This window comes from Sciurus carolinensis, chromosome 7 (assembly GCF_902686445.1).
Source record: "Sciurus carolinensis chromosome 7, mSciCar1.2, whole genome shotgun sequence".
In the NCBI taxonomy this organism is placed as follows: Eukaryota; Metazoa; Chordata; class Mammalia; order Rodentia; family Sciuridae; genus Sciurus; species Sciurus carolinensis.
Window position 1 is genome coordinate 42,007,651 of NC_062219.1, and position 27,242 is coordinate 42,034,892.

The 27,242-nt window shown below is 33.7% G+C and overlaps 1 protein-coding gene across 2 annotated transcripts in view; it reads right to left on the reverse strand.

Moving 5' to 3' along the window:
• Positions 1-1,576: 1,576 nt before the first annotated feature.
• Positions 1,577-27,242, reverse strand: part of Hsf2 (heat shock transcription factor 2) — a 29,665-nt gene continuing 3,999 nt past the window's right edge. Inside the window, exons 2-13 of one of the 2 annotated variants that reach the window (XM_047557716.1) lie at positions 21,033-21,141; positions 20,743-20,870; positions 19,769-19,893; positions 17,792-17,867; positions 14,886-14,947; positions 13,675-13,762; positions 11,958-12,106; positions 11,093-11,332; positions 10,381-10,486; positions 5,843-5,896; positions 2,907-2,991; positions 1,577-2,609 (exon numbers count right to left, since the gene is read on the reverse strand). In XM_047557716.1, coding sequence (XP_047413672.1) covers positions 2,314-2,609; positions 2,907-2,991; positions 5,843-5,896; positions 10,381-10,486; positions 11,093-11,332; positions 11,958-12,106; positions 13,675-13,762; positions 14,886-14,947; positions 17,792-17,867; positions 19,769-19,893; positions 20,743-20,870; positions 21,033-21,141 — 1,518 coding nt within the window. In that variant the 3' untranslated portion in view covers positions 1,577-2,313. The remainder of the gene's footprint in view (positions 2,610-2,906; positions 2,992-5,842; positions 5,897-10,380; positions 10,487-11,092; positions 11,333-11,957; positions 12,107-13,674; positions 13,763-14,885; positions 14,948-17,791; positions 17,868-19,768; positions 19,894-20,742; positions 20,871-21,032; positions 21,142-27,242) is intronic. The other variant, XM_047557717.1, reaches the window with a different exon arrangement.

Here is a 27,242-nt window from a genome sequence, read left to right on the forward strand (position 1 = left end):
AGTGAATTCTGATGGGAGTCCAAAGAATTGAAAGGTTTGTTGCTTTCTCATCTGAAGTCTAAAATGGATTTCAAGAACTAATGGATGACTCTTAAAAACAATGGTTCAGGAAGCCAAGTTTCTTTCTTTTTGAATGTATATTTGGAAGCTATGTCCTCCGTAAGCCAGTGGGGAGAGAAGGGATGTGAAGGAGCATGGGGGAGGTCATCACAACAGACTTGGAAGTACTACACATCATTTCTCTTGTTTTATTTATTGGAACTTATTTACATGACTACTCCATTGCAAAGGTGGAAAAAAATGTAGCTTCATGACCGAGAAAATCGTTTGGCAATCAGGTAATAGTCTACCAAATACACTATTTTGATAAGTTTGTAAAACTGGAAATAGACTTTTTAAATGTCTAGAAATCTTAAAACAATTTCTTAGCTGCAGAGAAGTGTTAATGGGATCATCAATGTATAACTTTCACACAATAAAAATGGTATTAAATTCTTTGGGGGGAAATAAAATTATGAATTTTGAGAGGTAAAATCACTAGTATTCTGATTCCACTAAGAAGCATGTAACTGCTGTTATTTTTAAAACAAAAATCCCAAATTCCTTCCAACTATTTAAACTTAAGGTGAAAAATCTTAAATGTCAACTTAAAAAAAGACCAAAGTAATAATATTTTTCAGTTTTTTTAGAGTGATTTGATGGGGAGACTCCAAAATGCCCCCAAAGACATTGATCATATCCCACAGAGAGAAAGGGAAAGAGAAATTCTCTTTAAGTTTCTCTCCTCTGTTCCTAAAATCTTCACTTTAAGAAGCTTTAGAAAAGTGAACTCTAGTTCATGCTGAAAACTGTTGCAGGGTTTTGAATCACCAAGATCCATCCCACTGTTAGCCAATTATTCCAGGATCTAAAAAGGGAAGGGTTTTCCTATTCCTCTGTGCTAATCCTTGTTTTTGTTTTGTTTTGAGATGGGATGAAACCCAGGGCCTTTTGCTCACTAGGGTAAGCCTCACTTTCAATCTTAAAAGAAAAATTCTAAGAGATTGAGAGAGATAATATTGTCAATGGAAAAAGGTCTTCTTCGGAATTTCTCATTGAATAGCCCTATATAAAATTCAGGTAGTAACTGTACTGCTTCCAGCACACTGCCTAAAGGCAGAACTCTTCAAGTGATAAAGTGCCCTGGCCTTAAATCTCTCAAGTTCTTGTAAGCACCTGTTTGAAAGAGGAAGTGATCTCATTATTTCTCCTATCTTCTCTCAGAGCAAAAATTATAGGCCTTTAGTGTCATCCATTGATAATATTCTTACCTTAGCTACAATAAGAAAAGGCATATAAGATCTCTCAGTTCTTTATTTGAAACACGGAAAGCAAGTCGGTATTACTTTAAACAAAGCAAAACTTTAAAACATTAAATTTAGATACACTATATTCCTTTGTTACTGCAATATACAACCTACTTCATCAGAGGAGGCAAAAATCTTGGTGTCATTCACATTCGATAATAATGGACAACAGACACAGTTGTTTCATATGGTTGTTACCTCCAAAGAAGACACGCAACAAGTACCAGTACTCAACATTCATTATATTTATTTTACTAAATAGTATGGTTCAAAAAAAAAAAAAAACAAAACACGAAACCAGAAAACTTTTACTTAAACTAATCCAACTAAGTGGATGGGACAATCCCAACTCATCCCCACATTCTTTCTATGTATATGGAGCTAGAACCATAACAGACTGAGCATTTGTGTACACTTTGCCCTTCCTGTTGAACATGAATGAACTTCAAACATAAATGAACTTCTTTGAACCAAGAGAGACAAATGAAGTTTTACAAGATACAGGCACTTTATGTTCCCAGTTTTAAAAATAAGCCAAGTGAAAAATATTTAATAAAAATAATTGGAACAGAGAAAGCTTTAGAAGTTCTATCATTAGTTCTAGTGACTTACACTCAAACGCAGACAGACACCATCAAACAAGTAAAATGAAAGTAACTGGGGTTAATGGTCATCTGTAAAAATGAAATCCAAATTACTACAATTGGAGAAAAATGGCATCTGAATTCAACCTAAAGATATGCCAATAATGTGCACTGAATTTTGTGTATATCTAGGCAGCTGAATAACATTTGAAAGCTTTGCAAGAGTGTATGGTTAGTGAGAAAAGCAAAAGGTGCTTTTATTCCACGGTATCTGATTAAACAAAACGATGCAATTTACAAAAGAAAAGTACCAAATGATACTTTAAAATAAATAGTTCATCATTTTGATGAATATATACATGTTGAGTCCACTTCTTAGGGATTTAACTATCTAAAAGTGGCATGTCACTATCCAGAGGTGCAGGAGCAAGTTCACATAAATAAAACAGCGTAGCTTCACTAGCTTCAGCTTCAGTCAATGGTTCCAGGCGAACAAGCTTACTTTGGGTTGGTTCTGGGTCCAGGCTGCTATCCAGAAGCTCATCAACTTCTATGGGTTTATCTACAGAGGACATAACTTCTGATGATGCTGTTGTACTCCCCTGTTCAACAGCAGAAGCAGGATTTCCATCGAGGAATGCAAGAAGTGGAAAGGCAGTGTACTGGATAAGTTGCTTATCTATAAAGATTTAAAAAAACACTCTATAGCTAAACAACATATGACATGATACTTTGTGTAAATTTTGAAATATGCAAGTCAGAAAAGTTAGTCTTATTCAATAATTAAGAAATGAAGTTCTTTCAGGTCTCCTAAAGTTAAAGAAAAAAAAAAAAAAAAGGCTTAATCTTTAAGAACTGTTATGTGCTAGCATCTTCCAGTGTGTTCAATTGTTAAGTACAACAAGACTTCATGGCTAGCATTAGTTTCTACCAGGACTCTTAAAAATACCTACAAACTAAGTATCTCTATACCTACCTGGTTTAGTCTTAGATTTTCTTCCTTCTTCTGAAACTGGCTGAACTATATTGTTCTTGGTAGCTTCTAATCCTTTATTCTCAGACTAAAAGAAAAAAAGGTAAAAATACTTGTTTTGCATGTTCCTGAAAAGCATCAAATAATAAAATTGATAGAATATGTAAACACCAATATATTATCTGCAATATATGGAAAAGGAGAACATGAGAAAACTAAACTAGAGAGAGAGGGAAAGGGGAAAGATCTGAGTAGAAGTAGCAAGACTGGTTAAGAAACCTCCTGTCATCAACAAGGGGATAAAAAAGAAAAAAAACCCTGAACTATGATGATAGTTAAGTATAAAAAAGGGGACATTTCAAAAGCATGACAGAATTTGTCAAGTATAAAAGATGGGAATGAATCAAAGACAAGTGGATTCAAATGCTAGTTGAAAGAACTCCTTAAGCAATTAAATTCATTTTAAATGACTGATTAAAATATATCACATTTCTCTTGACTTATAAACAACACTTAGCACAAATAAACATATTTGGAGCAGTTCATGATGACATTGTGACATCTTTAAAACTATCCCTATACTTGGAAGCCTCAAAGTTGAGATGGTGTTTTTTCTTGTCCTTTTTGTGCCTTAAGTCTTTAAGTTCTTTTCTGTCATTTCAATCACTTCTTTCAACCACACTGTGTTCTCTTCTTACATATGATTATGATAGAGAATTAAATCCTTAATGTTGTCAAGTTCTTCAGAGATCTTTTCAATGATGTTCAAACTCAGGTGCAGAAGTTTGTAATTTTTTTGTGAGTAGCTGCAAATCTCAGTTATCAGCAAGTCCCAGATTTTTGCATGCTGGCTAATTATATATGGTGTAACAAACATCTGTACAATAATTCCTATAATTTGCCTGATATTCATCATAAAATAAGGCAGAACAAGTTTTCAGGATTCAAAAAAGATAATGATTTCAAGATAAAAACTACTAAGCTCTTCCAAGATTTTACATAAAAATATTTCATCAGCATTCACAATACATAAAACATTAACGCAGTAATACATTTTATGCCCTCTAAAATAGGTATTTTTCCAAGGATGTCACTGTTATTCTAAAACATGAGAACCAGGATGATGAATGGGTTTCATGTCCCATGCAAATTCTTACTCATTATAGTATGTGCCACTTAGATTGCCAAAGTGAAAAGTACAAGCTATTCTGATTAAGAAAATGTTATAATCCATGTCATGTAACCCCTATCATAACCAGGGCAATGACAAATGATGTTTATTATTTGAAAACAATCTGAATTCAGAAACAAAAGTTACTCTCAAATTTAATATTTTATAGTATTATAAAACAATAGGCAATTTGCTGTTTAATGCTATTTCTGAAAACTGTATTCAAGTTATTGGCTTTTGGAATGAAGAGGATGATCAAGAAGAATAACAACTCAAATGTCTAGAAATAAACAGTAAACACACTGACAAACAATATATAATATGGGTACATTTAACTTAAGGTCTATGACTTAGTCACATTCAATATAATGATCATATTTACTGAAACAGCTGACCTGGTCAACAGAATATCATACCCATAAGCCCAGGCAAATGATGGGCCAAATGCCAAATTCAGCATGATGCCTATTTATAAAGTTTTCCTGGAACATAGTCACATGTCCTTTTAAATATTGTGTTTATCTGCTTTTACACTACAACTACAGTACAGAGTAGTTGTGACAAACAACTTATAGCTTGCAGAAGTCAAAATATTTACTAGGTGGCCTTTTAAGAAGTATACCAATCCCTGATACAAATCATCTGAACACTGAATGTATACTCAACTATCTAATTCACAAATTCATAATTCTTCAAGCTCCAAATTAAGCAGGTTATAACTCTGAAAATATTAAAAATCCAATCAGCTACATTCTCACAAGGTAATGGAAAAACTCAACCCAATCACCCTAACCACTAATATTCAAGATGTGCTAATCTTTAGACCTCAAAGAACAAAAATCAAAATGAAATTCTGCCTTATCTAATTTAAATTTTGAATCTGATTTACCTTTTATTCAATTAAAAGTAAGGATTAAGATAACAATTTGGTATAAATATAAGATAAAGGAACTATATACCTAGTCAAAACAATAACCTGTACCAAGTAACAGAATTTGTGAACATCTTCTCTGACAACTTCAAATTGTCCTTACTATTCATTAAAAACCAGTTCTAAAGACTTTCTTTTCAACAATTGCTAAGCCCAACTAAAATTCCTATTTGTTTTCAAAAAACACAGAATCCTGCCAGCTGTGGTGATGCAGAACTATAATCCCAGCTGCTTCAAGAGACTGAGGCAGGATCACTCAAAATTCAAGTCAGTTTCAAAAAAAAAAAAAAAAAGGGGGGGGGGGTGGGTCTTGCATACTTCCCTGTTTCAATTTGCCTTTCCTCCAATTAGTTCAAAATTAGTGCAAATCCCTGAGTTTTTAATGTATGCTAATAAAATGAAGGAAGAATTTTAGATACCAATATAGAATATAGAAAGAATATAGGTACCAATAAGTTTTCAATAAAAACCTGATAAATTGTTTATAGAAGGAATAAGGATAGGAAATGCAGCTCATAAAATATGAAGAAAACATCTATTAATCACTCTGTCAATGATACACCTGAACAGGCCAAGGTCAGATTATTTCTCAGTATCAAAGGAGGTTGATTTCATAAAGAAGGTTAATCCCACATGTGCCAGTAGAACTAAGCAATGATCCACCCCACAATCAAAAGTTCATCTTTTATCTAGAATTTTACTATCTTGATCACACATATTTGGTTAGATTTTAAAGTGTTTTTCTTTGTAACTGGGAATGATATTGCTCTCTACTTAGGACTTTTATTTTTCGATTTTTATAGCTATGGGTCCTGAGCAACGTGAATTAAAACTTACTTTTGTATTATTGATGTAATCTGTGGGATTCATCTGCACAGAACTAGTGAAAAGCTGAAAGACCAAACAAGAAAGATGATAAGTTTAAAAAATATTAAAAAAGAATTGTGTGTTCAAAATTTTTATACATCCATGTTGAGTGAAGAGATGTAACACCTGAACTAGGAAGTTTCTATACAGTAAACTTAAGTTTGGAAGAGAACAGCAAAAAAGCAGGAAAAAAAAAAAAAAAAAAAAAACCAAAACCCACAAAGAAACAAAAGCAAAGCAAGCTAGCCAAGGCATTAAATGGAAACTCATGTTGTAAGAATTTATTAACACAGTGAGGTAAATCACTTGAGACAAATGATGGTTTTCCTAATTCTCCTCTCCTTCACTATTCTCCATTTACATTCATTTTTTTCTTCCTAAAGGCCTTTGGCCTTATGTGGTACTCAGGGATGAGTCTTTTGCCCTGACACTAAGCCTTCACTGAATACCTGTTAATTAGGTAAGAAATTCATAGAATCTGCTCTATGACAGTGGCACTTAAACTACACAAAGTGGAGCACTCTGACAACGTGGCATACCTACTTCTTGATTTTTTTTTCACCTCGCTTAGCAAGGAAAGTTATTAAGTATTGAGACCACTATCTATTGCACTCCTTAGTCCAACCAGTATATGGATATAATTTTTGTTTAAGCCATCAGCTTCAAAGTCAATCATGCCACAGGGATTTACTAAACATCTAAGAAATGACTGAAATCAAGAATACAAGATAAAGACATCATTCCTGCTCCTAGGAGCTTACAATCTAAAACACAAGAGCAACACTGAATAGCCAAACATACGTTCAGATACAATCAGTATTGTAACAAAGGATGGTGAGTCTCAAAAGTACTAAGGAGAAAATGAGAAGGGAGGAAAACACACCCAGAGAAACATATGATACAACAAAAAAAGGCCTTGATAAAGCTATGTGATACATGTCAGTCCCTAGAGAACAGCTAGGATGAAAAAGAATGAAGTTAGATAAGTACATAGGTATAGTGTTAACAACCACAATGATAGAGTACATTTGAGAAATGGATAAGAACAGTACAAGTAACACTGAAGTTTTGACCTAAACAGTATTTATATACATAGGTTCAAAAAGTAAAGCCAGTCAATTGATGAGGTTGCATCCTATCAGCAACAGAACTTTGGGAGTAGCATGAGTGATGAAATACAGACATTAAGTTAGCCATTTATGAGACTAAGCATAGCGAATGGTTGACAGAATAAAACGAATGCAGAGAAGTCATAGGAATGTCCTTTCTCCATTCTCTCCAGACTTGATTTCTCTCCTTAAAGTTCCATACAGTTCATGATAACCCTAAAAATATCCCTGGCTCTTTCTTACTTCTTCCTTCTCTTTTCATGTCACCTATTGAGTCCCTGAAGAGAAAAAGAGCTCAGATCCTTGAGAATAGATAGTAAAAACCTGTCACTACCACAGAAGCCCAATTACATTTCACTTCTGCTGATTGTGGCATCCAACAGGGTCAGCAATATAAGCTCCTATCTTTTCCTCACTGCCCCATGCTCCCTACTCACTGACTCAGGGATCTCTTATACATATTCCCAGCAGATACATGGGATAAAGCATTAAAACAAAACACAACAAAACAAAACAAAAGCCCACTATGATCACATATGAGAAACTGACACAGCTGATAAAAGTCTGAGGTCAAGCCCTTCCTGCTGACTCTGGGTCACCCAGTACTAAACACTGGAGAGAAGCCAAGAACTCTACAGTACATATGTTGACTATCTTTGCCACCTCAGAAAACAAGGCAATCATAAGTGGACTTTTTATTTATGATAATACAGCTCCATTCAAGGATAAAATAATACAGGTCTTGGGTGAGATATATTAGAGGGGAAATATAAAGCTGGAATGGCTTGTAAATACTGCTTTGGAAAATAGGACTTAATGAATGATGTGATTAAGAAAAGGAAATCAAGGCCAAGAATTGTGGTACATGCCTATAATCCAGTGGCTTGGGAGGCATGAGGATCCCAAGTTCAAAGTCAGCCTCTGAAACTTAGTGAGACACCGTCTCAAAATAAAAAATAAAAACGGGCTGGGACTGTAGCTCAGTGGCTAAGTACCTATAGGTTCAACCCCTGACATGAGAAAGAAAAAAGGAAATCAAGGTAATTCTGTGACAACTTTCTTGGTTGACTGAATAAAAGTCTGATACTACTACAGGATACAAGAAAGCTGTAAAAGGTTGCTAGTTTAGGGAAGAAAGAAAAGTTTGGTGTTAAACACAAATAATCTGAGTCAAGATATGATGACTCCAAAAGCATAAAATTATAATTTAAGCCAAGTTTACTTTTAAAAATGTTAAGCACCAGATATACATACTTCAAAGCAATCCTACAAACTAAAACCTTTCCATGTACAAAAAGAAGGGAGGTAGAAAAAAATAAAAGGATAAAATATTAGATGTCTTGGGGGAATCCTCATAAGTAGAAGACAGCAGGATCTTCCACTAGCCTAATGAAAAGACTGAAAAGTAAAAAGAAAAAAGAAAAAAGCACAAACCTATATAGTATAGAAAAACCAAGACAACACCAGGCAGTAGAGTAAATAAATAAGACAATAAAGGGTTTCAAAAAAGATTAAGAAGGAGGTAAGAAATGTAGCTCTTTTCTAAAGTTTTATAGTAAAGAAGAAAGAAAAGCAGAAAAGTAAATGAGGAGAGCAAGATGTCAACATGCTTGTTTTTTAAGATGGGGAAGATCTATACCTACTGAAGGCAGATAAGAAAGATCAAGAATAGAGATTGGGGGAAAAAAACAGAGGCAGAGGACAGGAATACAAATTGGCCTTAAAGAGAAAGTACCTAGTCTAAGAAAAATAGGGTAGGAAACTTAGTCACAGATTATGAGAGAACCAGGACACAGTGAATTATTCTCTGTGAATAGGGGGAGTTGACAACGAACAATACAGTAATGTTCAAAGCAGAATTAAAGTGACTTAATGAACAGTGCAAGGATGTATAGGAGGTCAGAATTATGGAATTTTATTTTATTCTTGGTGATCTAAGGGACAAATATTCTGAAAGATCCCTGGATTTGCAGAGTGGTGACAATAGCTGAAAGAATCAAAAAGGGCTGTCAGGTTACTTTTAACAAGAAGTAGGTCATCAACATAGAAGCTTAATTCACTTAAAAGGACAACAGCAGTTATCATGGAAAGGAAATATTCAAAGAAAGTGAAATACATCCTGTGTGGTAATGACAATTTGGAAAGGGTGCTAAAGCCTTTAAAAAGTGACAAAATTTTAGGGCTGGGGATATAGCTCAGTTGGTAGAGTGTGTGCCTTGCAAGTACAAGGCCCTGGGTGCGATTCCCAGCACTGCAAAAAAAAAAAAAAAAAAAAAAAAATGTAAGTGACAAAATTCAATGAGAAGTAGAGATGTAAGGTGGTAAATCAATAAACTGGAAATAAGACTGAAGAGTAAGAAAGAACCGATTCCTTTTAGCCTCAATAAGAAAGTCTTAGGTAAAACTGTAGAATCTTTTGATATGGAAAGAAAGCTATACTTTTAGCAGGAAACACACACACACACACACACACACACACACACACGAGAAAAAGAATGTAATAAGATTTTTGTAAGGAAGGAAAGAATGCACAAAAGAAAAATGGAACTAGAAAACAAGATTCATTTGAACAGGAGTAGGCCAGAACATATAGAAAGCTTTGGCCAGGCATGCTGATACACTCCTGTAATCCCAATAGCTTGGGAGGCTGAGGCAGGAGAACTGCGAGTTCAGTCAGCCTCAACAAAACAAGGTGCTAAGCAACTCACTGAGACCCTGTCTCTAAATAAAATACGAAATAGGGTTGGGGATGTGGCTCAGCAGTCAAGTGCCCCTGAGTTCAAACCCTGGTACAGCCCCATCCTCCAAAGAAAGCTTTGGATAAAGAAGCAGGAGTAGCATGAAATAAGAGGGAAGGAGATGAGAAAGGTGATTAGTGCCAGAAATGGTTGATAGTACTCACAATCCAGACAACATTGAAGTCAAGTTTGGAGATGGTGATAGGAATTAGAGCAGGAAAAGCTGGGGACTTAAGACTTAAAAATCAGCAAATAAAATAAATTAGAGTGGAATATGTTAATTCCCAAAGTATTAAGAAATGTCTCCAAGCTGTCTCCTAGCCAGATACTATTACTAATTTCCACAGATCTCTATTCAGTAACAATTTACTCCATAGTAAAACAACAGGGCAACAAGTCCAGACAAGACCTGGATTTAATAGTACTGTTGAACAGAACTGATTTATTGTTAAAGGGGATTAACTGAACTGCCACTCAAGCAAGTACTGATCATTTTCCTTCAATGTCCCAAATCCATCTGCTCATCCTGTCTCATAAAATCACTCATTTTAAAAAAGAAAAAGCAGAAACTGTACAGAACACAAAAATATATATAGACATTTAAATAATATACCCAAATACACAAATTACCAGTACAACAAAGATTATTCAAAGTACCTACATCAACCAGGAGATCTGGGTCTATGCTAAACTGTCTCCCTGACAGCATAGCTTGGAAGTCCTCTAAACTGCAATCAATACTGTCAAGATAATCCAACAGTTCAACCCTAGGAAAGAAAAGAAAAATAAAACGGTTTTAAAAAGTTAAATAAAGTTTTCCTTGTTCTTACATTTAAAATTACCAAAGAAACCTGGCTAGGCAAAATACCTCGAGAAACTGCTGAGTCTTTACTGGTTCTTAAACTTAAGAGATGCTATTCAAGGTTTAGGATCCTAAAAATTTGATTAACTGAGACATAGCCTTTACACAAAACTTCAGTTTGTACTGAAAGGAAGTTCTGCAACAACAGTCTGATTTACCTTCTTCTTCAATACTATTACAAAATGTTTAATCTCATTACTACTAGTTACTAATGTTCTTTATGCCATAAGTACGTTAACAGAAACTGTATTAATCCATTGTCATGGTATGAATACATAATACACAAAATCACAAACACCTTACAGATGCTCAAAACAAGTATTAAAGAAATTATGAGGAAATGCACAGGAATATTCCAACATCACTCTTAAGACAAATCCCTTTCATTAGGAACTACATTTTGACCCACAGAAAAGTAGACTAGTGGGTTTATCATTTAAAATGAAGATCACTCAAAAACTGAATGTGAAGAAAGCAATTAACTTTAGATAACATGTAGACGAGCACTCACTTTCCCAAAAGATTAATGTTATCATTCAAAATGGAATCCATCATGGTCACAGGATCTTCTGTGGTAAGATTGGATGAACTGTTTAGCTGGACGGCACTAGACATGAGAGGGTTGATGCCATCACTGCCTGAACTTAGGGATTCTCTGGCTGGTTCACTCTGATCTCCACTCTGAATGACAGGTGCATACTCATCTTCGTTGTCATCTTCAACGATGACAATATCGGGGTACTGGCTACAGCTAGATCAGCAATATAAAAAGAGAACCAATTACATTTGCAGACAAATTTAATAAAATTACTCTATCCATTCATTCTCCATAGAAACTCTTCCCAAACCACATATCAAAAGGCTTAAGTATCTTGGGTATGTAGCTTAATCGCAAATATTGACAATGTATAGAACACGAGACCCACAAATAATCAATGGAATGTACTGAAGTCTAAAACTAAGGTGGAAAAAAAAAAAATCAAGGCGTCAGGTAGGTAGCACATGTCTGTAATCTCAGCAACTCAGAAGGCTGAGGCAGGAAGATCAGAAGTTTGAGTCCGACCTTAGCAATTTAGCAAGACCCTCAGTAATTCAGCAAGAGTTTAAGGGCTGGGTGTGTAGTTCAGTGGTAAAGCTCTCTTGGATTCAACCAAGAAAAAAAAGAAAAACACAATGGATTCTCATTACTTCTTTCTTCACTTATTAGGAGGGAAGCAGAGGCTTTATTTGGTTAAATAATCTGGTTTAATTATTCAGCTGAGTGTTCCAAATATGAGACAGATGTCAATTCATCAAAGAACAGTGAATTTTTTTAATTTTAGCAATTTAATAATGTTACCAATATTTTCATAAATTTTATCTCAGAAACTCCTTACTTGGAGGGATCAGATATAACATCCTCATTAGTTTCTGGAATAACTGGGATATTTTCTTCATCTGCATTATCATCAGTAACATCATAAATAATGATGTCATCTGAAATCCGCTCTCTTGGCTTTAAACCTTCAGTCCTACTGTGTGGAACCTAAAAAGTCAGGGAAATAATATATAAAAATATTAAAATCACATTGACTAATAGGATATCACTTAAAAACAACTGGAAGCATATTATTTACTAAATACTGGGGATACAGTGATAAGCAAAATAGCTATGTTCCCTACCCTTACGTATCTTATGTACTAACTGGCTTTAATAACACCACCTCTTCAAGGTGTGACTTTATAGAGGCATGTATCTATTCAGAAAGGTATATTGTCTGCATTCTACTTAACTACTACTTTTACTTAAAAGACCCTGAAGATGGCATGCCCAAGAATGTATCTATGAGAAGACATCAAATTTTAAACGTTTGTATATCTAAGAGGAATAAAGTCTCAGGACTTCATAAATTTCAAGCATAACCAGATGGCCACTGTGTTGATAGGGATTATGTCATTTCAAGCTGCTCTGTTTGACACATTTTATTATTACCCATTAAATGGCTTCACTAAAAGTAAAACAGCACTTCAACTATTCCACAGTTAAATGTCAACTTGGATTTTAAGCAACAATTTTTCATTAAGTCACAGATACATTCAGACCATACTAATGTTAATTTTAAAAATTAACCCATTCTTTAAAGCAAACTAAAATCATTACTACAATGCAACAATCCATAAATTTCAACACTGGATAACAGGTAAAAGATGTGAAATACTTTATAATATACAAATCCACTTTAATTAAAAAAAAAGTCTTCATCTACTTCAGTCCTATGAACAAAACAACTGGGAATGTTGATTTTTATACAGTAGGAAGAGGAGGAATCAGATCTGAAATTAACTGATTCGTCCCAGGAAAAAACAAAGCCCTGTTAGCTCCATTGTAAATCTGAAGCAATAGCCTAACAAAAAAAGCCCTCAGGGTTTAATCCCTAGCACATCCCAAAAGAAAAAAAAAAAATTGACAGTGATAATAAAATCACATTGAAAGTCTGGATTCTGGACTAGTCTGATGATAAGACTATCTGCAATGCATATAAGTTAAATAATCCATATAACTTGTAGCAAAAATGAAGGTAAACAAAAATATTTTGAAAATCACAACAGAAAAAGCAGTCTTGTCAGTGTACATTTATAAGAAAAGTTAAACTCAAAATAACCAACAGAAAAATGATAGTCGCATTACACTATCATAAGTGTATTATCACAATGTTCAATTTATATTACTGAAACTGTTTTATAAATCTCAAAAGTAATAGCAAGTTAAAAAAGCAACACAGCAAAGTAATATGTATGGAATATCATTTGTACAAAGTTTAAATATATGCAAAATAATATGAAATACTGTTCCTGAAGTTAAATATAAAATGGTCATGAAAATGATTCAAGATAGGAGAGAAAAACTTGAAAACAAAACTGAGACAACTATATTTGTAATGATTTATTTCTTAAAATAATCTAAAGTAAATAATGAAAAATGTCAAGACTTAATAAGGCTGGGAAATGAGCACTTGACATTTTTATTCACTAAGCTTCTTGTACTGAATGAAACACTACCATAAAAAATTTTAGTTTGAGACATTCAATAAACACAAAATATACATGAGTTACTTTATGATGATGATTATCAGCTGGTTCTTTGACTATGTGCTGAAACAAATTCTTCTTTTGGGCTCCATTAGTATTTAGAAGTAGAGGCCTGGAAATCAGAAAAATATTCATGCAGTTCCATGAGGCAATAATACAGGGAATTTAAAATGTTTTAAGAACTTCTGTAAAAAAACAAGGAACTCTTAAATACATTTTATGAAAAGAAACTGGGAGATAAGAATATCTAGAACTTATAGTTCTCCCTTCTTTGATGCTACTTTTGCTATAGTAAGTATAACAGACAGTTACTATCTCCAGATAGACTTCACTGCTTACTGAATTATACAAATGCTTACAAACTGTCCATACGTAAGAAAAAATAATAGTATAAGAACAAGAGTTAGCCTTACAGATAATGTTTTTCTCCTTCCAATTATTCCTTTTGTCAATTATTCTTTGATTGATCTGTAACAATGATAGCTACTGACATTAACAAGTATCATAAACTATGGCTAAAATACAGGTTTAAAAAGACTGAAAAATTTTAATTTTTTTTTCAATGAATTGCCTCTTTTTAAGAATTTCTCATGCCTCCTACATGTTCCTTTAAACTGTTAAGTAAATGAAAAAGAGATCTTTATTAACAATATGTATGCCTATGCCTGTAAAGTGACCACTTAGGCTGTCCTCATCTCTCAACACCAGAAGGAAGTTGAATCACTATTCAAAAAATCCAAAATCCAAAACTTCTATGTACCAATATGATGCCAAAGGTGAAAATTCCATGCTGACCTCATGTGACAGGTTATAGTCAAACTCAGGCATTCAACACTCAGTTGACCAGTGTCCAAAAGATAAAAGACCCTCCCAGCCCCCTTCAGCTACTTGATACATAAACTTTGTTTCATGCACAAAATTATTTTAAAACATTAAATTACCTTCAGATTATATTAATAAGTTATAAATGAACATAAATCTTTCACATTCAGACTTAGATCCCATCAGAGAGATATCTCATATTCTGAAATCTGAAAAATATCTGAAATCTGAAACGCTTCTGATCCCAAACATTCCAGGTAAGGGATACTCAACCTATCAGATCAATTTTGAGATGTTAAGAACTTATAAAGGGAGGACTATTCTTTGGTTCATTAGGAATATACATGGATCATTCATGGTTAAAAACTAAAATGTCTATTTATGGTTTGAAATGTTTTATCATAAAAACTTACCTTTTACGTTTTAAACTCACAAGTTGGTTATTCTGAACCAATGTAACAATAAACTGGACAATCTGAAAACATGAATAAAAATGTTTCTATCAGACAAATTTTTAGTCCATATTACTAAGTCTTAGAAAACTCAATCAGAAGATAAATGTCCTCCACCTAAGTCACATAATTTTCTCACATATTATTTGAAATTTAGATGTATCTTACAACTGATATATAAACACAACACACCTGCTTTCAGGCAGATATTTCAATCAAGACGCACTGACTTATCTTTGACATGTGATTAAATTTAAAGGGAACACTTAAAACACATCAAAACATGAGAACAAGCTTTCAAATATATTGGCAGTATGGTTCAGTCCAGCAGCACTGGCAATTGGAACTGGTTAGACATGTAAATGATCAGCCCCATTACAGAATTGATGAATCTGAAATTCCGAAGAGTCCCAGTAATATGTGTGGTTAGTAAGCTCTCCAAGTGATATTGATGCATGGGAAAGATTGATTCAGGGTATGCCTTGAAATAACACTGTCAACTTCCTACCTAAAGGTGGTTAAAAAAAGTAAGGATCATAAACTGAACTACAAAAAGCAGTATATCAAAGAGAGCTAGGAATAAGAGCCAGAAGTTTTCATAGAACTACTTAAATTCTGCATTAGACTCGCTTACAAGCTTTATGAAATAATTACATGATTAAAATAGAGTATTATTAATTAAAAAATGCCTATGCAGCAGCTTTAACACTGCACATCACCCTCCAAATGAGGCTACTAAATGGTCTGCTTTACAATCAACTTTTCAATGGACAAAAATAAAAAACATTTTAACTGAAGAGTTAAGACAACACTGGAGTATATGACAAAGTCACTAAATAGTTTATTCAAAAGAAAATGCTAACAGCCAGTGAAAATACAACACTGAAAGTTAAAGATATCTATGGAACAATCCAACTTCAATTTTTTAAATTCACAAAATAAATGTTATGAGAAATTTCTAAAAACATTAGTGACTGAATTTCAGAAAAAATAAATCACTAGCCAGGCATGGTGAGGAATGCCTGTAATCCAGTGTCTCAGGAAGTTGAGGCAGGAGAACACTGAGTTCAAAGTGAGCCTCAGCAACTTAAAGAGGCCCTAAGCAATTAGCAAGACTTGTCTCAAAATAAAAAATAAGAAGGGCTGGTGATGTGGCTGAGTGACTGAACACCTTTGGGTTCAATCTCTGGTACCAAAAATTAAAAAAATAAACCACTATCTAAAATTTATTCTACACATCTCAGTTTCTCAGTTTTCTTGACACTTTGCATCATGTTGTGCAGGGCTTGTTCTCTGAAGGAGATAAGGCACCTAACTTTTTTGTTGTTGTTGTTGTTGAAGTGGTACTGTGGATTGAATCCCTGAATTACCTTCTCGGTCCTTTCTTTAATTTTGAGACAAGGGTCTCCCCTAAGTTGCTCAGACTGGCTGCAAACTTTGGGATCCTCTTGCCTCAGCCTCCTGAGTAGCTGGGATTACAGGCATCCACCATCTTGCCCAGCATCTAACATTCTTATCATTTAACTTCAGTACTTGACAACTCATACACAATTACTCTCAGTTAATCAAAAGTCAACATTAAACAGCAAAGTTAAGAACCAATTCCAGGAATACAGTAAAAATTAGTGTTTGTTGTCATAAATTATGTAAACTCCACTCACCAATACACATACATTTAAATACAAATTTGAGGAGATAATATTAGTGTTTATGAAAAACTGAAATGCAATGTAACTATTGTACTGATTCTTCCTTAAAAAAAAAAAAAAAAACTACAGAAGAAGGTGTATTGTAAGTTAACATTTAGTCAAAATTTTGTTTTCTGAAAACTATCAGATTTTTTCCATAATGTACAGATTAAAATATATGTATTGTTTTAAATCAAATATTCTTAACAAGAATTATACATTAGAGATCCCTAAACATCTATTTAAATAAACACTTAGATTTGAATTCTACTATATTCAACCTTCATTTGCATACAGATATTTTTAAAAAGTATATCTATTTTGACTACAGGCCAAAGGCTGCAATTACTACTTATTTCTGCTCTAAGCGTGCTCCACTAGACCCAGATCCTGTCAGTCATAGCCCTATTTTTAGTTCAAGGGCCTTCCAAGTAGGAACAAGCTGAAGTTTTTCTCCACCTTCCCATTAAAAAAACCCTGCAGCTTAGAATCCATTTACTCATAAGCAAAAAATAGCTGCCTTAATTACTTTTATGTTTCAACTCTTATTAACAAATGAAAGCTGATATGCAAACATTAAATCAAAAGAACACAATGCCGTACAGGCATTCTGATTTCTCCACTAATTTTCAGTTCAGATATAAAATCTAGGATTCATTTTATAACATTATATTAATGATTTTATTTTATTATAGTAATCATTATACTATGATTTTATGCATAGGTTAATAATGGCATACACTGAAAAATCACTTTTGAATTTCTAACTTGGTCAAATTATTTTAAAACTATCTATGCCTAGTATAGTAAAAAGTAAGGGGAAATACCCCACAAAACACAGTATGATTGTTTCATAATAAAAAATTGATAGCAAATCAGTTAGTATATTAATTAAGCTCCCAAGAATAAAGTATCTCAAAATTGTTATGCCAGGCAAAAGTTACTGAGATTATATGAGAGTACAGAACAAACATCATTAGCTAATGAGAAATGTTTCTGTTATTGTTAAAAAGGGTACAAAACACTTGGCTGAATTTGTCTTCAAAATTTTACTTCTGTGTATCCAATACATAAAAAACTAAGAGCATTTACTAACTGCTCTACAGAGGTTTTTTGGGGTTACACTCATTACTCACTAAACAAATTCAGATTATAATCAGACAAAAAAGAGCTTCTTACCTTTCGAATAACTTGTTGCTGCTGTGCATGCTTTGCCCTTAATTCAGACACCTCCTTCCAAAGGGACTCATTCTCACTTTTATAATTTATTAAAAAACAAAACAAAAAAGATTTAGTCAGAAAACTAAACCTCAATATCTTTAAGAATACTAGAGAACTTAAAAACAAAACAAAAAAAAACCTGGAGAACTTAACTATCCATTTTTTTTTTTTTTTTAGAAACTATGCTATGTATTTTTATGAGACCAGGAAGCTGGTTCAGTTACACAGGAATGACAAGTATCTCAACACAACTCCAGAATCATTCCTTCTTATTGTATTATCTGCTATTCATGGCAATATATACACAAAAACTTAAAAGGCACTCCCATATCCATGTAGTAGCAAGCAATTTACTCCTTTTGACAATCTGGTTAATTTTATTTTTCCTTCAACAATAAGCTAACCTTTAAACTGTGACAAACAAGTGAGATCCGACCTTGTGAATCACCTTAGGAAACAAAGAAAAATGACATTTACCTAGCACTTGATATGCTCCACGCACTATGCTAAACATTTCAATTAAGCATTTAAACTTCCCTAAAACCATCAAGAAAGGAATAATTATCTTTAAAGATGAGGACACTGAGGTACAGAGAACTATGGGAATCTGACTAGTGCCATACAGATAATTCTATAATGGTTAAAGTCAAACTAAAATATCAGACTCTAAGACTATCTTAGCAACTGTCTCAAACACAAACATACACAAACCACTGTTTTATTTTTTAAAAAAAAGCATATTCAAAAATATGTCAAACCAATAACTTGCCCAATACTGTTACTTTCCATTATTGTTTTTTAATTGAAACTGCACAGTAATTAGCAGAGTGATAATGGTGAGAGGATATAAAAGATAATCTACTGATTAAATAAATTTCAATTTTTGTTAATCCCCATAAAAGTTATTTTTCTCAGTCTGAATTATTTCAAAAAGGAATGTCGATTTAAATACAGAGGTATAACTGCTATATTTTTTCAGATTTATCTTTAAAGATGCCGTTATCTGCCTACTGAAGTAGGAGATCATTGCCTCTAAGACTTAAAGGATGATTTGGGGATCTATTTCCTTAAGGGCTAAACTAAAATCCAAAGAATTAGGTCAAAGGGCAGCTAGCAGACACATCAAAAGTGATTAAATAAAATACACAAAATGGGAAAGTTGATATTTATTCAAAAAAGGAACCAAAGTCCAAGGTTACTCTTAATATAGCGTTAGGAATATCCAAATTAGTATCCGTATCTGAAATGGGTGAAAGAACACATAAAGTAACCATTCTCAAGCCCCTAGAAACTATTGAGGGAAAAAACTCAGCTACTTACTAAGAATAGTAAAATACATCTCTCTCCATGTATAAAGTTATTACTGTGTAAGTTAAGAAAATCCTACCAAGTAACGTCATAAAACAAAACACGGTATCTTTTTGAAGAAAAAGGTTTAAATAACATTTCCCCACACCTATGCAGAACAAGTATCAAGTAGGGCAACTCTCTTGGGTTCTTTTTTTCCTACTTTTTGTGTCCTACTTTTTCCTAAGAGGTAGACCACAAGGAAGAATTTTAAAGAAAGAAAAATAAATAAATAAAAGAAAGGACGGGTAAGATTTTTTATGTGGGCCCTCTTTTGTTTTGTGTGTGAACACTTAAGTAGAACTGTATTTCTACACTAAAGACCTATTGTTTCTTCAATAAGATTTGTGCATCAAATTGTTTTGATGGTCTCAAGTTCATATATTATTCTGACCACCATAATTAAAACATATTAAGTCTGTGACTACAAATCAAAAATAAAAAGAACCAACACTTGCGGGAAAACATTTAGCCTTTGATCTTGGCTTCAACAGAGTGACTACTTAAAATAAAACACCCTACAACTTCCAACCCCCAACACACACATCCAACACCAATATTAGTATTATATTTGGAATAATGGCTTACCTTTTTAATTCTGAAAGTCTGGACTCAATTGTTTCCTGTTTTATTTGAACCTTCTGAGCACTACTTATAATTTTTGTTAAATCTTCCTGACGAATTTTATTTTCTTCTGGTTTTGAAGATGAAACCTTCCAAAAAGCAAATTTAGAAAAATCAAATAATTTTTCACACCCATGATTATAATTCAAAGCTTCCCTAAATGTAAGAATTTTTTCAGATCTCTTCAGAAGTGAGATTTTGTTCTAAAAGCCCAGGATGGAATTCTAGGAAAAGAACATACTTCACAGCTCATTAGGAGAGGAAGCAAGAAATAATCATTAAAAAAAATTTTTTTTTAAGTTTCCATGGGCAGGAATATCTTAGGGTTTTTTAAAAAATTTTCTTTCTGCCAAACTCCCTGTAATTTCCTCAAGCCTCTTTATTACCACATTCCACTTTTAATTATATTTATGCAGTAGTGGCTACATGGCAGGTCATTTTCTTTCAAGGTTTAAAGCCCTTTCATGGATTTAGTAAATATCTTATTTCAGCAAAAGACATTCATTCAAAAATGTAGTAATTAATGCATACCATGTACAAGGACTTATTCTGGACAATGGATATAAAACAGCAAACTACCAAAAAAAAAAAAAAAAGTTCTAGAGTGAGGCAGTATTCTAGCAAAAGCTTAGTTTTTTTCTTTCAGTCAACACAGAAGTGAACCTTCCTATTAAAATAGATGACACTTCACTCTCAATCCAGAACGTTGTAAACATTTTCCTTTCATAAAGAAAATGAAGAATGAGCCCTCACTACAGATGAGCACAGGGAAAGAAGGTGGGGGATAGAATAATTAATGAAAGCTTTATTAGCATGATTCATTCCAACAAAGAACACCTGTGTATTTTTTGTACATTCTTCATTTCAATAGCTAAAGTAGCTCACTAGGCAATCATACAAATTAATACCCTAGCTAATTAATGTTAACAATAACTCACCTTCCTTTTAATGTTCTCCAACAAGTCATCCTGGCCTTGCTTGAAGTAAGGATGCTGAAATTCAACAGGACCATCTCTTTCCTGCTTTACTATTCCAGAGTCAATATGTACTACTTTACGGAAACCATCTGAAAAAAAATTGAAAATTTACACACTCAGAATTAGAAAATAGTCAAAAAAAAAAAAAAATCACAATGCTTGTATGGAATTTTCCTTTATCATCCTAATGAGAAAAAATGGTTTAATTAGTAGTTGATAGGCAGAACAAATAAACTGCTATCCATACTTACACATATTCAGTTGTCTCACAAAGCTTGCCATGTTATTGTGCTTGAAGTATTTGGGAAGAATTTCTTTTGCAAATCTTTGTTCATCCAACACCAGAAAGCTTTGACCATTCTGAAGAAAACCAGAAAAGGTCCATTAGTTAAGTTGTCTGTCACAGTCATATATATGAACCCGAAACCTGTCCTGACCAGTCCTTCCACGACAACTTCAAATCAAAATTCTATTCCTGAAAATGGCAACAAAAAACTTAAAAGATTTTTGGCAAATTGCAATTAAGATTTTTGATGTCAATCTGAAACCCAAAACTGCATATTATAGGTGAAATATTAAAGAATTTCCATTAAATAAGAAAAAGTGAAAGTTTCTGCTATCTTGTATAATGATAAATTTTGAAAGGAAACATATTTTATCATTACCTGAAGTAGACACCATACTAAGATGCACTAATTGCAATCAACTGCAAAACTCTAATAGATGTTTACTACATTAATTAATATTAAAAGTGAATAGTAGGGCTGGGGAGATAGCTCAGTTGGTAGAGTGCTTGCCTTGAAGCACAAGGCTCTGGGTTCCATCCTCAGCACCACCAAAAAAAAAAAAAAAAAAAGTGAATAGTGGCCAGGTGCATGCCTGAAATTCCAGTGAGGCTGAAGTAGGAGGACTTTAAGTTCAAAGCCAGCCTCAGTAAAAGAGAGGCACTGAGCAACTCAGTGAGACCCTGTCTCCTAAATAAAATATAAAATAGGGCTGGGGAAGTGGCTAGGTGGTTGAGTGCCCCTGAGTTCAATCCTGGTACCAAAATATTTTTAAAAAGTCAATATTTTCCTATGCAAAAAATAAAAAATGATTAGAAACTTACTACAAAAATACAATAATCAAAACAGTATGGAACTAGTACAAAGACAGGCAAACAGACTGATGGGGGGGCAGAAATTAAGACTAACAAAGACCTTTTAAGAGGGTCAAAACTATTCAATTCAATGGAAAAAGGACAGTCTTTTAGTAAATGGTGCTAGAAAATTGGATATAAATATGCAAAAGACTAAAGCTGGACCCTTACCTGATACCATACACAGAAATTAACTCAAAATGGATCAAAGATCTAAATCTAAGAGCTAAAATTATAAAAAATTTGGAGGAAAAACTTCATGATATTGGATTTGAAAATGATTTTTCAGACATGACATAAAATATCAGCAATAAAAGCAAAAATAGACAAACAGGACTTTATCAAATTTTAAAACTTTTGTGCAGGATTGGGGGTGTGGCTCAGTGAAAAAAGGATTTGCTTAGCATGCAGGAGGCCCTGGGTTCAATCCCCAGCACCACAAAAAATAAAATCTTCTTTGCAAAAATCACTATCAATAGTGTTGAAAAGGCAACCCAAAGAATGGAAGAAAAGATTTGTGAATATCTAATAAATACCCATAATACATACAGAACTACAATTCAACAACAAAAACCAAGCAACCTGATTAAAAACAAGCAAAAAAGGACTTGAGAAGACCTTTCCCTTTCTCCAAAAAACATATACAAATATAGTGAATAAGCACATGAAAAGGTGCTAAATAACATTAATCATTAGGGAAATACAAATCAAAACCACAATGAGAGATACCTACCACTTCACAGCCATTAAGATAGTTATTAACAAAAAACACAAAAAATAAGTATTAATATGTGGAGAAATTTGCGGTGAATTGCCAAGGGAACATAAAACAGTGTGACTGCTGTGGAAACAATATAGTAGTTCCCTAAAAATTAAGACAATCACCATATTATCCAGCAATTCCTCTTATAGATATATGTATTCCAAAAAAAAAAAAAGGAAAGAAAGAAAAAAGAAAGTGGGCACTTTGAACAGTATTTGTACCCCAAGCTCACAAGCATTATTCACAATAAGCAAAAAGGTAGAAGCAACCAAATGTCCAACAGATTAACAGATAAATAAAATGTAGTATATAAAATGAAATAATCAGTCTTAAGGAAGTCATGAAACATGCTGCAACATGGATGAACCTTGAAGACATTATGCTAAATGAAATAAAATGGTTACAAAAGTATAAATGCTGCACAATTACACTTAAATGAAACAGTCAATTTCATAAAAACAAAGTGGAATGGTGGTTGGGAGGGGCAAAAAGAGTTGGACTTTACTATCTTATGGGCATGAAGTTTTAGTGCAGAAAGATGAAAAATATTCTGGAGATAGATGGCAATAAAGGCTACCTAACAATGTGAATGCATTTAATGCCACTGAACTGTATATTTAAAAATGGCAAAAATAGTTAATTTTATGCCATATTTATTTTACTACTATTAAAAAAAAATACAAGTGACAACATAGATGATTTGGAAATCAAAGACTGAGCTTTTCAATAAGGTGCTGGATAACTGAAAATATAAGAAATAGTGAAACCAAATCTCTCAAACCACACACAAAAATTATTTCCACCTGGATTCAAAACATGAAATGTAAACCTTTAAAACTTTCTCTTTTCATATGAAGTACAAACCCTTAAAACAACCTGCAACTGCAATAGAATAAAAAATCCCATTAACAACAGAACAATGCTAAGTATCTAAAAATAAATTTTACAAAGATACAGTACCTAAAAAACAACAAATAAAAAACCTTTAATATTAAAATGAGGACAAATGTGTTGTAAAGTTGTTTATTCTCCCTAAATTAACCAACACATTTAATTCAATTTAAAAAGATTTTTAAAGATGAAGCAGTGCTATCACAAGCACATTTTAAGTACTTAATTTGTAAAAAGAAACAATAAGCATGAACAACAAAAAGATTGATAAATTACACTAAAATTAAGGACTGTTACTCATCAGAAAAGGTACATAAGCCACAAACTGGGAAAAAAAAAATAAAATAAAGGCAACAAAAAGAACCAAAACATGAATATAAAGTATAAGAAATTCCTACAAATAATAAAATTAAAGACAAATAGAAAACTGAACAAAACAAACATGTCACAGAAAACATATGGCTAACTAAACATAAAAAGATTTTAGAACTTATTAGTAATCAAGAAAATATAAAAATCACATCAAGAATACATTTTTAAATCCACTGGATTGGTAAAAATTAAGAATTATAATATCCAGTTTTGAAGAAATAAATTAATTGAAAAACTCAAGCACAGCTAACAGGAGAGTAAACAGGTTTGGTGTCTTTGGGAAATAATGCACTATCTTAGAGTAAAAATATTCATGTTCTAACTCCCAGTAATTCATATACAGCCATATATCACAGATATCTGATATAAAAATATCTGTAACAGCATGTGACACAGTAGATCATTTGTTTTCCTAAACCATTTTCTTTCATTAACTTCTATGACCTTACTCCCACATGGTCCTCCTTTTTCACTATTTGTTCTCAGACTTCTGTGCTGGCTTTTCCTTGTCTTTATAGTCTCTAATGTTAGAATACCCAATCTTTCAGTACCTTTTGTCTTGTCTTCCCAGATTTCATTCAGACCCATCACTTTACCACTCACAAGCTCCAAACTCTGCCCTGAATGCCAAACTCATACCCAATGACCTGGCTCAACATTTCCACCTGGACATCTTAGCGTATGGAAATCCATCAAGCTGTTCAGATATTCCTGTTCTTCCTGCATTGCATTTCACCCACCTTTTGTGGGGTGGAGAGGTACCAGGGATTGAACTCAGGGGCACTCAACCACTGAGCCACAGCCCCAGTCCTCTCTTTTGCTGAGGCTGGCTTTTGTGTTCCTCCTGCCTCAGCCTCCGGAGCTCTTGGGATTAGAGGTGGAACCCTTCGACTGGCCCCCCACCTTTTGATTAGGTATGGTCATATGACTGAATGTGTCAATCAAATGCAAGCACGATGAAACAATTTTCAATTACAGGTTAGTATCCATTATCCAATTTTTTTCCCCAATTTTAAAATATCTGAATAGATTATAGGCTAAGCAGCACTATTTCCAAAGTCCATAAAAGTTTCAGATCTAGAGCATTTCAGGTTTCAGATCGTGGACATTCATCTATACTACCAGTGATTGACTCTTTTTTAATGTTGGGGGGGGTACTGGGGATGGAACCATGGGCATTTTAGCCACATCCCCAGCCCCAGTTTCCTTTCTGAATTTTATTTAAGACAGTCTCGCTAAATTGCTTAGGGCCTTGCTAAGTTGCTGAGGCCGGTTTTGAATCTCCCTCAGCCTCCAGAGCCACTGGGATTACAGGCGTGCACCAGTGCCCTGCGTCCAGGGATTCACTTTTAATCTCAAATTTAAAAACCATTAACTTCAACCAACATTTCTGCTCAGGCCAAATCTGAGTCACTGCTGATTCTCCTTTGTTCCTTCTCTAACTACAGTCAATTTGCCAGCAAGCCTTGAAGCTCAACCTTTAAAGTAGAAATCAAATCTGGCCTCTTCTCACCACTTCTACTACAACTAGTCTAGTTTCAGCCACCATTTTCAATACCATACTAGAAAACTGAGTCTTCTGACTGGTTGCCTTGCATCCTATATCCCTATTACAACCCTAAGGCCCTATGCCATCTGCTTCTGTCTACTTTTCAGACCTCACTCTCCTAGTCTCTAAAGATATAACAAAATGGAGCTTTTTACTTTCTTGATCATTCCATATTCAAGAACTTTCCATCTGCTATTCTCCTTTTCTCTGGTCTGCCCTTTCTAATCACTTAAGCTTGTGCTCCAATGCCATCTCTCCAGTATAGCTTTCCTCCTCATTCTTCCCAATATCCACAAATTTCACTCAGATTATGTACCAATTATCTATTGCTCCAAACATATTCTTTATTGTCTGTTCTGCAAACAAGGAGCAGGGTCCTTTAAATTCCAATTGCCACAATTAACTGTTTTGTGATTGGGGATATTTGAGAACCTGCAAACAGGTTCTCCAAGCACTGAGCTATTGTAAAGCATGAAGATAAGAGGGATACAAAGGACAGCAACTTTCCCTGTCACCCATCTTGGTCTTACCTTACCCTTAGGCAGTTTCAAAAGAGTGTCTCTAGTAAGACCTCTCCCCCAAGAACAACTTTACTCTAAAGCAGGGGCTGAACTTTTTCTTAAAGGGCCAGATAAATATTTTCTGCTTGTTGATAAGGTCATGACTTTCTCTTTGTAACAACAAAAAAAGCAACTATAGGCAATAGGTAAATAAGATCGATCAGGTCATGATTAACAGACTTCCAGTAGGTTTCACCAGTCCAACACCAAGGAACTCTCTGCCATTCAGTGAAATATGGCCATACTTTCTCCAAATGAGGCAGGATCTTAGCCCTGAGGCACTTACTTTGGCACTATCATAGCTATACCAATATTGATTGCTCCTTCAAACTATTCCTATATTCTTTAGAGTTTTCTTTACTCCAATTCCTATGACACAGTAACTCTATTAAACTTCCCCTATTGAAAAACTCTGTGGATTCTGTCTTCTGACTGGATCATAATGGACAGACTGCTACCCTGTTTACTTTATGGTACTTATCCCTGCTCAATTATTCATATATATTAGCTTACTTTATCAATACCTTCCACTAGAATGTTAGCTCCACCAAGGAAAGCACTTTGGTTCACTACTGAATAGATTCCTAATACCTAGCACACTGGGCATTAACAGGTACACAGTAAGTATTTATGATTAACTTACTAAATGAATCTTTAGTTCAATGGACTCAATCTTATCTGTAGAATCTCAACTCTGGATAATATCAAATAAAGATGAAAGTCTCTTATTTAAATCTGCTTTGTCCCTCATTCTTTCCTATCATTTTGTCTACTTATGGTATTCCTTCAATCTCTAATCTAAGATTAGTAAATTACCTCTGAGTGTGCCAAAATTCTGTCTTATTGCCATTAACCCATTAGGCTCAAGCAATTCAACAGTGAACTCTCCCTTCTCCCTAAACATTTTGTGAGGATCAGAAAGACATTATTGAGTGGAACAGAAGAGATTGGTACCTTCTCCATAAACCTTACCAATAAATGTTGGCAAACTTAACTTTGAGTAGTTAGCAGTTGCTACTGCCTAAATAAAACTTTTGGCACTCTTAGAATGCTCAAAATGTTCTTACAAATAATCTAAACTTTAGCCCAGTGAAAACACTGTTCAGAATATAAATGTGCAACTTAACAAGTCTATAACTTTTTTATGTAAACTGACCATTTCTTCTTAAGTCTTTAGTTCATTCTCTC